This window comes from Pimephales promelas, chromosome 16 (assembly GCF_988280905.1).
Source record: "Pimephales promelas chromosome 16, fPimPro1.hap1.1, whole genome shotgun sequence".
Taxonomy (NCBI): domain Eukaryota; kingdom Metazoa; phylum Chordata; class Actinopteri; order Cypriniformes; family Leuciscidae; genus Pimephales; species Pimephales promelas.
This window is the reverse complement of record NC_142784.1, coordinates 16,864,190-16,878,521: the sequence shown is the minus strand read 5'-3', so window position 1 is coordinate 16,878,521 and position 14,332 is coordinate 16,864,190. Positions and strand designations below refer to the sequence as shown.

Here is a 14,332-nt window from a genome sequence, read left to right as displayed (position 1 = left end):
CATGATCATGTTTTTGTTTGTTTGTTTAATGAATGAATGTGGATCTCTTTGTGTATCTGTGTCATAAAAAGAAAACGTTTTGATTCACTGGTAAGAAGATATTATTCTGTCAGTGATGCTATATAAACCACACAGTTCACTAGATGACAGAGGCCATCAGATGGATTGATTCTTTGCCTGTCTGCTGGAAACCACACCATGAAGTTTGATGTCTGGATAGAGAGTGTGTGTATGTGTGTGTGTGTGTGCCTCCATCTGTAATGCTCTTAAATGATTAAAAACCATGCAAATGTATTTACAGCAACAAAATGTTATTCAAAGTTCACTTGGTGTACTCCATGATTGCATAAACATGCATTAAAAATGTAATCCTTTTTTGTTTGTTTCATTGTTGTATCCCATTTTAACATCCAAGCATATTATGATAAAGCAGATTGATATTAAAACACAGTAAACAAGCTGAGATATTTGTAACTGCAGCCTTTGAAGCATTTTATATATATCTTTATATAAAATCTGGCAGTCTGACATGAAGGAAAGGTTTGTCATAGATAAAAACTGACATCTAGTGGATAAGAGAAGTACTTCACCTTTAATAATAATATTTTGGTTTGTTTGGAAAATTCTTGAGAAGAATGAATTCGAAGACCATATCCTTCAAAAGTTTGGGGTCAATTAGAATTTTAAACAACAGTTTTCTGTTTTAGTAATTCGATTTTATGTGTAATTTGATCCTTCTCCTTTTTGTGCTCAAAAAAACATTTTTATTATTATGTTAAAAACCTATTTATTGTAGAAACGGTCAGATATTGTTTTCAAGACCTGCTGAATAGAAACAGGATTTTTTTCAACATTTTACTGTCACAGTTTAATACATCTTTCAAAAAAAAAAATCATAACAACCCTAAACTTTTGAACGGTAATGGTTATGATTATGGTGTTATTGTTATGAATTGTTTTATATCAGTGATCATGTAGATGATCGGACAAAGAAAAATGCCATCAAAAAGACAGTAAACAAATGAATATTAATTAATTTACATAGTTTAATTAAAAATCATTGTCTCTGTCATTAATGTAATCCAGTACTACAAAAGCAGGTCTGAAAAAATCAAACCCAAGTCATTGTGTCCATCCTTTAAAACAAGCGAGTTAAAATTCCATAATATTACACCCATTCATGGACAAACATTAAAATAGAAACAGAGAAAGCAAAGTAAACCCAGCTTACAACTGAGTAACATTTTGTACCATATGAATTACACTGATATCTGTGCAAAAGGAGATATCAAAGACATAAATGCAAAATGGTCGTACTACATGAGCAGTTAAATATATATATATATATATATAGTCTATACAAGATGTGTGTTGATACACACATACACACAAATACAAACAAACACATACATGGACATGCGGTGCATGCATGTGCAAATATAGCTTTCTTTTTTTAATTAAATAACATATGCTTCCCAGAAGCACTTAAGAGCTTAAGTGTCCTATACATTGTATAAGATCATATAAAAGAATAAAATAATTAATTATAATACAAATAACAATAGTTACAATAACATAATATTAAAATGGACAAGCTTTATGTACATTGGTAAGTTGACGACATTCCTGTTTGGGTTTATTACCCAGACCAGGCAACTCTGTCCATTGTGCAAAAGGACAAAGAGCTGCAGAACGTTTCTCAGGGTATTGAGAGTCAGAGAACTGAGATTTCAGGCTCCAGAATGATATCACGGCTCAAATTTTTGTTTCTGGACCCTCTGCCTGGATCGGCTGAAAGGAATTGCGAATACGAGCGGCTTCGGCGGCGCAAAGGTGTCCGAATGCTTTGTTATACCACTCCGGAGTTCTTCCCCTGAAAAGCAGAGCAGAAAAAGTTACCACACTGACATTCTTGCATTTTACAGTCGAAGCGTTCAATACTAGTTGTGTGTGTGTTTGTGACTCAATCAGCTATATATACATATATACACTCACTTCAGGTCCACTCTGCAGATGTGGGTGAGTCTGGACTTGCCAGAGCCACACGGCTCCAGTAAGTAATTGGATTCCATCACTATGGCTCTGATGCCCCCTGCAGGTAGACAGTCTTCATGCTCGATAGACACCGACACCAGAGAACACGTCCCCCGCGGCAGATCCGTCCTCCATGACCTGAAGACAAACATTGTAACTTTATATAAAACCGATGTAGTAAACAAAGTAATCTATTTGAAGTTGATCAAAACCTTTTATCTAAGTTATACATGAATTTTGAGCCCGTTCTTGTCTAAGGACAACTTTAAATGTATACACACTCACCTAAAGGATTATTAGGAACACTATACTAATACTGTGTTTGACCCCCTTTCGCCTTCAGAACTGCCTTAATTCTACGTGGCATTGATTCAACAAGGTGCTGAAAACATTTTATAGAAATGTTGGCCCATATTGGTAGGATAGCATCTTGCAGTTGATGGAGATTTGTGGGATGCACATCCAGGACATGAAGCTCCCGTTCCACCACATCCCAAAGATGCTCTATTGGGTTGAGATCTGGTGACTGCGGGGGCCATTTTAGTACAGTGAACTCATTGTCATGTTCAAGAAACCAATTTGAAATGATTCAAGCTTTGTGACATGGTGGATTATCCTGCTGGAAGTAGCCATCAGAGGATGGGTACATGGTGGCCATAAAGGTGGACATGGTCAGAAACAATGCTCAGGTAGGCTGTGGCATTTAAATGATGCCCAATTGGCACTAAGGGGCCTAAAATGTGCCAAGAAAACATCCCCCACACCATTACATCACCATCACCAGCCTGCACAGTGGTAACAAGGCATGATGGATCCATGTTCTCATTCTGTTTACGCCAAATTCTGACTTATGACTTATGGGAATCAATACTCTGATCTCATGAGACCAAGTACAACAACATCCTAAATGTATTTCATTGCAAGGGGGAGGAGTAGAGTTTTTCATGATGACTATCACTCTATTCATTTCTCAACCGACCTAAACACTACTAGGCACCTGTGAGGGATTTGGAAGAGACAATGTGAGCAACACTCCTCCATGTTTACGACATTCTCAGTTCTGGAACCCACCTGAGCACTACAAAGTCTCTGCTGGGATGTGGGGGCATACAGTTGAGGACATACTGGAACACTTCCGTCTGCCTGTCCAGGACCTCACACACTTTCCAGTTCATCAGATCCACGTCCCACAGGTGGCGTTCCCGAAGAACACGGTTCAGAACCACAGACGGAGGAGCCTCCACCTCCACCGAAACCCGCCAGCATCGCAAAGGGTTCCCATCACCCACCTGGAGTCAAACAAAAGCACTTTACTTAGTTTTAATTCACGAGTTTACATGGACATGAAATCAGATAGTAAAATATGCTTCTGTGGGGGAGGGCTCCGAGCTTGGAATTTGGCCCGAACCCTGAGGGGTGGCAATATATATTGCAAAAGCAGTAAAAATTCTCTTTTCATACCTTCTTATAGGACAGCTCGGTGTTGCCGGTGCTCTGGCAGGACACCCAACCTTTGGCCTTTTCCCGTGATTCTTTGAGGAGACCCTGCAGTCTGGCCTCCGTGAAAGCAGGCCAGGAGCCTTCATCTTCCCCCTCTTCCTCTTGATGTTGCCGCTTGCAGAGCTCCTCAATCGTGGGAGCCTGAAGCTCCGCCTCCACGTAAGAGTTCCTCGATTGTGTCACCATTTCATGTGGAATCTGAGGGAAAATAAAACAATTTGTATTCAACAGTTGGGATAATTGAAAAGGCCAATAAAAAGAAAAACGTTAGTGTGTGTATGTGTCTCACCTCAAACAAGCGGTTGCACTCTGTAATCATGTGTGCCAGGCCCTGAGTGGCGGCCAGGTTTTCATTTAGGTCCTTTTGGTCTGGCCTCCCTGTAGCATACTTTTTCTGCATCTGCATAGCTCTGTCGAAAGATCAGAAAACGATTTAGTTAAGATGACAATAAACTTTTAAAAAGTTGAATAAAAAATATTTAAAATAATACAATGTAAAATAATAATAATTAAAATAGTATGATAAAAGTAATGTCAAACATAAACTCAACATTAATTATTGGGTAAACGCATCTTAATTTAGTGTTGCTTTATGGATGAATGGGTGAACTTAATGCATGGTATATATAATAGTAGATAAAATGGTAATAGTTAATATATTAGTGAGTGTGAATGTAGAGTTGAATTGTAATGTATAGTTGAAATAATGGCAAATTAGTTTCTCCTTTATGACGATTAATAAAGATTTCTAACCAAACTGAACCATTGATAGTAGATATAATTGCTACCTTGGTGTGAGATTGTCCTTTTTCAGGATGTTGAGATGAAAAAGCGAAGGTGCCAAACACACTGCGATGTTCATGGGTGTCATTTGATTCTCTTGCACGGAAGTGACATCGCTCAGGAAGCAGAGCAGTGTTTGCAATACTTCCCTGTTTTCATCTGACATCAGCATGATGGCCGCCTGCACGGCCTGCAAGCGCTGCTCTTTGGGCACATCTAAAGAGGAAACGAGGATCAGGTGAGTAAAGGAAGTATGTATTTCTTTTACTAAATACATGAGATTGATGTCGGAGAAAAGTTAGTGTTTCTTACATTGGTAAATGTGGAGGAAGGTTTCACCCAGTTTACTGGTCAGAAGTGGCTCAGGAAGATCCCTGAAGAACTGTTTGACCATATCAGCCACATCATACGCAGACTGGTCTTCATAGTTGACATCATCTGGAGAACTCTCATTCATCTGTCTGAGAGCTTGGATACGAGACTTCACTCCCGACTTGCGAAAAAGGCCCACCTAGGAAACAGAACATTTTATATGTAAAGAAATTAAGTCAAGAAAATGGAAATGTAATGTGCACATATAGTATAATGTTTGCATTTAGAATAATAATAACACAGATTTGAGGAGCCTGACTGACCTGATCAAGGCACTGGCTCCTGAGGTAGCGCAAAGCCTGCTGCACACCAAGAGGCAGAGGCTGGCCAAAGCGTTGAACATGCACAATTAGTGGAACCCCGAACACATTCTTATCCTTATAGTCTGGAACCTTCATCCTCTTCATGAACTTTGGCACAGACCTGAGAGACATAAGGAATAATGGAGAGGATTTTATACCATTTACCCTATTTCACAGAGGCATTTTTTATACTTTATGTTTTAAGTGTAGTAAAGTCATCAAGTAAATGAAACAAGTTCAACAATAAAGCTTTGTGAAGTTATCTGAAGTTAGCTGCTGTAACAATAGTGGCAAGTAGAAGGTGCATGGGTTACTGGATTTACTGGTACTCCCTCTTGAGCTAATCACAACACTTAGAGACTGAAGCTTTAAACTAAAGTTAAACAGTAACATAAATTCCATAGGATCTGATTCTTTTTCTAACAGATTCTTACCAGGTCCAGCCATGTTTGTTGGACAAGGAGTACTTCTCCATAATGGCGGTGAGACGGAGCAAGGAAAATTTCTGTAGCAGACTAAGCTGGGATGCAGATTGGCTGGAGATCTGGAGAGAGGCGACCGAATGGCTGAGGCGGTTGGAAATCTGGAAACTCGGCCATCGTAAGCTAAACAAAGAGCAGGGGACCGTGTTAGGGATTCAAACCTGAGGGTGAATGAATGGCTGACTTTGAGCACAACGACCCAAACCAGCATTTGGACAATTCTAAAACTACAAGAGATGCACCGATCGCAATTTTCTTGGCTGATTCCATTTCCAATTTTTTTGGTAGTGTGATCTGTGGATACCAATTTTTGCTGATTCCAAACTATAATTGACAGTATATACAAACAAAAATCGACTTTTCTTCAATGCAACATTTTATTTAAAAAAAAAAAAACACAGTTAAAAAGTCCGTAATAAAATAAGAACAAATAAACACATAATAAAGACAGCTGTGAAATAAACACGGCTTTAAGGTTTCCAGGTGGGTTTACTGTAACAGTTGGTTGGTATTCAAGAAATCCTACAGAAATGAAAGTAAACAAATGTAAAATAACACTAGGTAGTCTTCATTGTATAAATTAAATACAGTTTAATCCTTGTTGATTTTTTGCAATGAGTCTGTTGGTTGATTAACATTAAAACACAGACAGCAGCAGGACTATTAGGCTACTGTCACTTTAAGAGCGTATGCGCACGGTCTAAAATACTGTTACAAAACATTGTTTTTCTCTCAAATGTTTACGTTCTAAAACTGACTCCGTTTAACTGAATGTCAGTGGTCCACACCCTTTTGGTGTGAGAACGAAACCTGCAGGAATTAGTAAAATTATGCGCAATACAAGCACTATTTAACCAGAGCAAATGAGAGGAGTTAGTCCACTGTGAGTGCAAAATCGGCTGATTTGATTGGTCGATCGATGCATCTCAAAAAAACTCTACATAAAGGTTTTGTTTAACATACACATGTATACATACTAATTTACAGACCAGTCAACTGATCGTTATTTCCAATTAACTTCTACAGTTCTGAATGCAACACATACTGTATATTATAGCATTGTTAGCTCTGAATCTTACCGTTTTGGTCTGGTAAGCGAAGCCCCGACACCAGAGTCTCTCCTTTCCCTCATTCCTGTGGATTCTGTTTCATTAAGCGACACCCCATCCCTGTCTACATCACTGAGGGTAGCCTGACCCTCCAGAACTGATTGTCCCTCAAAGTCCAATGTGATCTGGCTGGACGACTTCGGGTCCCCTCTCTCTCCGTTACAATCAACGCGCTCCTTCCCTGCATTTTCACTATTGGGCAGTACATTCTTGGACCAGTGGTCCACGATCTGTTGCAACCCATTAACATGTTGCAGAATATCGTCCAAATGTGGGAAAAGGTCTTCTTTTTCCAAGTCAATGAGGTCGCCGGTGCTGGCATACAGGTGTGAGCCAGGTACGTTGTCATAAATGCTGATCCGACTGCCTCGCGTGCAACACTGCGTGATGGGCCGAGGTTCTTTGATGCTGGGTGGACGTTTGACATCCGAGTGCCAGTTGATGGAGGTTGCTATTGAGGGTGAAAGACTCTCAATGGACAGAGCTTTGGGAAAGGTTCCAGGTTTGTGATCTTTAGGAATATGCACCACCAGGTCCTCGTAGGAGCGGAACTCATTGCGGCGGTTCTGCTCGGCCACGCGCTTACCCTGGATGAGACTGGAAAACACATCCAAGTCCTCCAGGTACATCCCGCTACGCTTGTGATTGGCCCGGTGGACATTGCGTTCCTTCAGGTTTGGCGTACTGACGGCACTCCCGCTGGACTGACTGCTGCTCCCTTCGCTGCTGGACTGGGATGGCAACCCCATGCCGGAAGGTTCCTCCACTAAACGCGCGTCGCAATTGATAATCTCCACACAACGGAGAGTTTTCACAGTCTGGGGTTCCTGCTGGAGAACCGGGGCAGTTATAACAAGGCTCCTGTTCTCTCTTCCACCCATCGCTCCCTGTAACTGCAAAGCCTCCATGCGGCGTAAGAACTCTTTAGCTCGTGTCCGTCCTCGCTTGGTATGCTTTACAGGCAGCGAAACATAGCTCGAGAAATTGGCCACACCTAGTGATGTGTGGTCAGGCATGGCTGAAGAGTCCGAGCAGGTGCGGTGTGAGCTGTCCGAGTCATCCGCGCTGTGCGCAGGAATAACGCTGCTTCCACCGCTGCTCTCGCTGTGGAGCGAGGAAACCTCTGGCTCACTCAAATCTGTTAGAACACTCTCGCTGCTGGTTGTTGGCCTCAGGGCAGAGTTCTCCCCTGAATTCTTGTTTTCCACTCCCCTCAGCAGGCAATCAATGTCTTGGAGCCTGGACCAGCGGCGACTGCTCCATTCAAAGGTCCATTTGTCACTGATGGCAAAGAGGTCATCTTCATCTGAGTCTTCGCTCTGCAAATCAACAAGGGAATGAATAAATATATATGTCTTTTCATTGCCATACCTTTTCCTTTACTAGTTTAGCAATTCAACACTTGAATACCATCCCAACCCTTTCTTTCACTCTCTCTTTTTTTCCCCCTTTTTCCTTCTCCACAATCCAGAACCCCCAGAGGTAACAGTTTAGATTCACTCAAATGGCTTTTTCATGTTTTCAAAGGGCACATTCCTTCCTCTGTTAAATCATTATATAACCAGTGTGATATAACACAAAGTATCAGTTTCTATTCAATACTTTTAGATGGTACAATAAGTGATACTATACTTTAGGATAGAAAGCAGAAATATCAATTCACTCAAGACTATGCTAGTGGCTTTCTCATATATCAATCTTATTGTGATAAAAAAAGGGTTGTAGTTGTTTTTAGAGTTAAAACGCAAGGTTTTTACAGGCATGATAACCCTCTTGATTCTAGCAGCAAAACCACCATAACATGAATTCGCTAGAACAATGCACATACACTGCTAGTGTTAAATAGAAATTATGCGACACTTACTTTTTTCTTGGGAAGGTTTACGTCCAGTTTCATAGAGGCACACTTGTTCAGCGTATTCAATCGCCTAAAAAGAAAAAAATGGATAGAAATTCAAAAAGCCTTTCCAACAAACTGGCTTTATTTTGCATTGCGTATACAGTAGTGATGTGGACACAATATCAGAACAGCCTTCTGTGGCTGTTTCTAATTTAATCAAGCTATAAGATCTATGTCCTTGCTATCCAACACTCAGCTCTGGTGAGCAGAAAACCTAATTAGGCACAATAATTGGCCAATGGTCTACTCTCTCTCATGTACACTTGCTTTTAATTGGCGGAAGCTTGCGACCTGCAGTTGTCATGGTTTTCAATGGCCCTCAAGAGCAACTAATGTGGTGTTGATTCCAGCTGCCACATAGTCACTCTTCCAGGTCTGAGAGGCCTGTTTTTACCCTCAAATTCAAAACATCGAACAAAAAACATAAGAGCTTGCTTTTCTTTGATGCCATTCCCAAAACCTCTTGAAAATAGGTCTTTCTTTTTTTAGTAATTTGCGTGGTCCATCAAATATGAAAAACTCCATTGGGATGAAAGTAAAGCAGCTTTTTGAGCTTTTCACAAAGTTGTGGGCTCAAGCTTCTCTTTGAACTTGAGTCATTTTGAATAGCAGAGCATTTCAATTACAACCTTTCATAATAAAGGTCTTGAAGCAACACCGCAACATATCAATATTTCCAATAAAACGTTAACAGAAATAAAGTAGTCTTCTCCTGGATCTGAAAGTGTGCAGGGAAGATTTATTAGAAGCTGTTAATGCTGTGAAGGGAAAGAAAAGGATAATGTGGAAAAGACGACAACACATTGCGTGCCTCAAGCATGCATGAAAACCAAGCCGGTGTTTGTGATGCAATAATCATGACATTTTATGACTCTCATATTGTTCATTTGGTCTGTGTGAGTGGCCATGAAAGTAAAAAGATTTAAGATATAAAACATGAATTGCAGAACACAGTGGGTGCATAATGAAACAAACTGAAAGACATTGGCCATGGAGAATGGAGAGCAAAGATTAAACAATTCACTCAAGAAAATATGGCACTGGTCCCAATAAGACAAGGTATCGCCATAAATGTTAACTTTGTTATTGTGGTATCAAAATTTGCATTATTAAGAATTTCACTGGTGTTGGTATTGACCACTGAATTATTGGTATCACGACAACCCTACAATTGGCAAAAAATATGAAGAGTTAATAGGGCTACTTTGATGACTTCCTGATAATTAATTTATTAAACAAGCTAAGTTATTAGTCCACAAATCAAGAAGTCGTCATCTGCAAATTGTAGAGAGCAAAGTGTCAGAAAGGCTAAAGATGTTAACTTTTTTTACTGGTGCTTCCAAACATCCACAAATTACTGGGCACGTCGTGCTAGAATTGTTTACCGGGTTGTTCCCCTCCGGGGGCTGTAGAAAAGTGAGAAGTCAGGGGGAGAGGTGGGAATGTCGGACATTGTTTCCCATACAACAGTAAACAGGTTTGGAATTTCGATGAGTTGCTTAAGGGTTGTTTAGAGTCACAGTAGACCAGCTTGAGAACGCCCCCCTTTGCCCCCAATGCTCTCCTACCAGGGTAGTCTCCGAGGCAACCAAAGTTACTGGAAGGCTCTTTTCATCTTAATTTGGGAACTCAAATTCAGTGTCTAAACAAGAGGAAAAGCTAACTCATTGAGAACATGATGTACTTTATTTCTGGGGAAACACAATGAGTGTAATTTACGAACTTTATTGAGTCAGTAGTTGCTTTCATTATGCCATTATTTACTTCTGCATTACAAGAAGATTGACATGAGAAAAACTACACCAGACTGTTAAAACACATAATGACAGCAATAAAAAAGAAGGTCCTGTTGTCACTACTGATGACTAAGACCATTTAAAAGCCATTGATTTGCCATTGCAATGTCTGTGAAGGGTTACAACCCTCAACCACTACAAAATAGAAGATCCAAACGAAATCCTGTAATTGGCCATTAGTCTATCACCATACGATTTCCTTTAGCCATCAGTAATGACAAGGTCCTGAGAGTCAAATTTCTCATCTTGTTTCATTGCTGTAGTTGGGTATTGCATCAATTAAACTCAAGTCCAGTGTAGATTCCCTCATTTCAACCATTTTGAAATGCACAAGTAAATAATGTCATGATTAAGCCTCAATAATTTTTAAATTACACTCATTGTGTTTCCCAAAAAATACAGAAAACACAGAATGTTCTAAATGACTGAACTTGAGTTGTTCATTAGTTTCAGTGGTTTACAGACTATGGACATTTTCTTGGTTTAGGAAGTACACAATCCTTACCGGCACAGAGGTTCCACGAGGTCTTTCTCCAAGAAGTCATGGTCTTTTTTAACAGGAGAGATGTCAATTGGAAACTGAGAATCTGTAAAGAAACACAGGCATATCCCATTTCAACAATCAAGCTCATTATAGTCAAATGCTGGAATAAAACAGATGTCTTTTAAGGACGTAATGATTCGTTAACAGGCCAATCTTGCATGTTCACAGTGAACACAGAGGAATTCAAGCGCCCACACTCTTAAATAAAAAAAAACCTGACAACACATTCTTTCCAGAGCGATAGCCAAGCCAAAGAGAGTAGCTGACTTGTTTTAGACTTCCAGATGCTAATAAACTGAGACAGGGTTTGCCCCCCAAAAACTGAGCTTGGCTACAAAAATCGACCGGTTTACGGCATACGTCAGTCCCTTCAAATGGATTCTTGAAAATATCTATTGTAAAAAAAATATCCCAGAGCACCTGGGGTGCTGAAGAAATATAAAAAGAAAAGAAAAATAGAAAGTGTTCACACAATTGCATCCAAAGACTAACACTCCAACATCAAAAGCGTTCGCCAAGGGCGAGTGAAAAAGGCAGTGTTTTTGTGGCAAGGTTATTCCCATGACCTCCGTTTCCCTTTGAAGACGTCATACTCTAGTATGTTCAAGTGCTACCTCTTAACTGGAACCAGTTTGACCAATGACCTGTACCTCTTTGCATTTCAGATGAAAATTTCAGATGTAGGAGTCAAAAGAGAAACATTTGAGGTGATATGAAAAAGATACACATCCCACCACATGGGGAAATGAATGAGCTAAAACCAGCTTAACATTATGAGGTCTGGCAGCCATTAACACGAGCCTGTCGCAACTACATCGGAAACTAAACCCCTCGATGGATAATGCTGATGTCATATCATTGTTTAGAAATCTGAATGAGAGTACCAGTCTCCCTCGTATCAGTTTTAACAACAATTACACAGTTGGGTGTGATAACATTTGTGAGGTTTTCTAAAAGTTTCTCGTGTGGTGTAGTGTTACCTTCGAAGAGTTGGGCGTACTGGGGGAATCCTGCCGCCCGTAGCCAGTCACAAGCTTCCTTTGCCTCGATTTCTGCAACACAAAATATTTGTACATGTCAGACTCATAAAGCATGTCTATCTGTTCGATATATAAAGACAAAGAAGAAAAATGATTAGAGGGCTCAGTTTCATGGGTCGCATCAAACTTTGAGATCATAATGACCACATAATAACAAAGTCAGGCATCTTTCATGTCTCTCTAAAACAAAGCCAAAGTACAGCATATTCACATGGATATATATTTATATTCAATCCTGTGCCTTATAGCATATAAGATACTCTCAATTTAGGGAAGATAAATTTCCGGTTGATTTACAAATAATTAACTATACCGAGTGGCAAAACGTTTACTCATTATAGTTATTAAATTACAACACAGTGACTGCAACAAGTTGGCAAAATAGCTCCGCCCAGGTCCAAATTAAATATCCACATAACTGTTAAACATAAAATACATGCTGATTGGTGACTGCGTATGCATTCAACATTTGTGTATGCTATGCATGATTACGCATTTGGTGATTGTGTACGCTATGCAGCAGTTTCGCGTAAAGTTAATACATTTAATTAAAAATTAATACATGTACTGTATGTACACACACACTCACAATGTCTAAAATATCCAAATATATGCATATATATATATATATATATATATATATATATATATATATATACAGTACATACACACACAGACAGTGTGTATAAAACAGTGTGTATGTCACTGGAAACTTGCATCCTAGTAAAGGCACAGTACCAGTGGTGGAGGAAGTACTGAATCTCAGTACTTAAGTAAAAGTACAAATACCCAGATAAATATTTACTTTAGTAAAAGTAGAAGTAACACAATGACCACCATACTTAAGTAAAAAGTAAAAAGTACTTTATTTTAAATGTACTTTAAGTATTAAAAGTAAAAGTACTTGCATAACAATTTATTATCTTAATGTCTATTTTCTAATGATTAATAAAACATTTAATTCTAACTCATTCAACCTAATAGCCTACTCCTATAATGATGTTTAATAATGATGGAAAAAAATGTCACCATTTCTGAAACAAGCTTGCAATTAGGCAATATACACATCATGCTTATCCTTACTATATGTTAATAACTATGTTTGGCAGTAAACGAGAAGAATTTATGGTGTAATTCTGAGCCTCTTGGCTTGCCATAATCCTAACCAAACCAAACATATATTACACACGGTGTGTTTCCTATGCATGTAAAAACACATTTTCGCGTATGAGTTGCACGATAAACACACTGCGTGTGAGACGCATTTAGTGTGACCGGGTTGATATACTGTATCTATGGCAACCAAACAAACGTCACTGGTGAGACAAACGTGCAACGAACGGACGGTCAGATTACGTTTTGGCAGGGGAAAAACTGATCAGAAAATGTAACGAAAATGTAACAGAAGTTGTAGAAATGTAGTGGAGTAGAAAGTATAATAATTGCTGCAAAATGTAACGAAGTAAAAGTAAAAAGTATGCACTATTTATTGTACTTAAGTAAAGTAAAGATACGTGAAAAATGTACTTAAGTAAAGTAACGAAGTATTTGTACTTCGTTACATTCCACCACTGCACAGTACACTGGTGTACACTGGTAGGAGACTAGGTGGATCACGCTAGCATTTTGTTTCATAGACAGTTATCAAAACTATTTTTAGAAGAGCTTGTGTGCTCTTGGACAGGAAGCGAGAGAAAGATTGAGGAGCTATTACATAACATAATCAGTTCTGTGTAATTTAATTATGTTTCTCTTCCTGCAACTGCATGAACAAGGTTATTCTTGTAGGTCAGGAACCAGCCAGGTTACAAGATAATCACACATCCCTGCGAGCCTGTAAAGTCTGCTGGTAATCCTACATGATAAAACAAGGATAGCCTAAGATCTTCAGGATTAAGAGATCAGTTACATATTGGCATCATGATCCCGATAACCAAATCCTTTCACGACACGTACCAATAGACATCACCTGACACAAAGCTTCTGGAGGGTTAACACAATGTAGTAAAATGTCTGAAGCCTGTTTTTGATTTTTCCTCAAAAAAAAAAAAGAAAGCTTTTAGTGGTCAGCTTTGGAATAACGCTAGGAAACTGTGATTAATATTATCTTCCAGAAGACATGGAACATTCATAAATATATTGATTTATTGGTCCAATGAGCAAAACAATTTTTTTTTAGGGTTGACCAAAAAGGTCAAAGACCATCCGGTCATTAAAACACAAGAGTGTAAAAAAATTAAAACGGGAAGGAAAATCACAAATAAATAGCAACAATGAGATAAATAAGAAGTAAATAGAGATAATTTTCTCTTGAGAAAACAAACCTAATAAACTCACATGCTCAGATCAGGAAATATAGCAAAGTCTGCAATAAAGAGATCTCAATATAAACTCCAACTTTTCTCATCAAAATCTTTCAATGCCACATTATATGATCTAGAACATACACATTAGCTGTATGTCATATGTA

At 39.0% G+C, this 14,332-nt stretch overlaps 1 protein-coding gene across 7 annotated transcripts in view; it reads right to left on the bottom strand.

Moving 5' to 3' along the window:
- Positions 1-1,026: 1,026 nt before the first annotated feature.
- The window catches only part of stard13b (StAR related lipid transfer domain containing 13b), a 109,629-nt gene continuing 96,323 nt past the window's right edge, over positions 1,027-14,332 (bottom strand). For all 7 annotated transcript variants that reach the window (XM_039670522.2, XM_089121101.1, XM_089121102.1 and 4 more), the window contains 13 exons: positions 11,803-11,874; positions 10,784-10,865; positions 8,447-8,510; positions 6,553-7,901; positions 5,426-5,596; positions 4,953-5,112; positions 4,630-4,828; positions 4,323-4,533; positions 3,824-3,944; positions 3,496-3,732; positions 3,106-3,323; positions 1,996-2,172; positions 1,027-1,873 (listed from right to left, as the gene is read on the bottom strand). In XM_039670522.2, the coding sequence (XP_039526456.2) occupies positions 1,756-1,873; positions 1,996-2,172; positions 3,106-3,323; positions 3,496-3,732; positions 3,824-3,944; positions 4,323-4,533; positions 4,630-4,828; positions 4,953-5,112; positions 5,426-5,596; positions 6,553-7,901; positions 8,447-8,510; positions 10,784-10,865; positions 11,803-11,874 (3,179 nt within the window). In that variant the 3' untranslated portion in view covers positions 1,027-1,755. The remainder of the gene's footprint in view (positions 1,874-1,995; positions 2,173-3,105; positions 3,324-3,495; positions 3,733-3,823; positions 3,945-4,322; positions 4,534-4,629; positions 4,829-4,952; positions 5,113-5,425; positions 5,597-6,552; positions 7,902-8,446; positions 8,511-10,783; positions 10,866-11,802; positions 11,875-14,332) is intronic.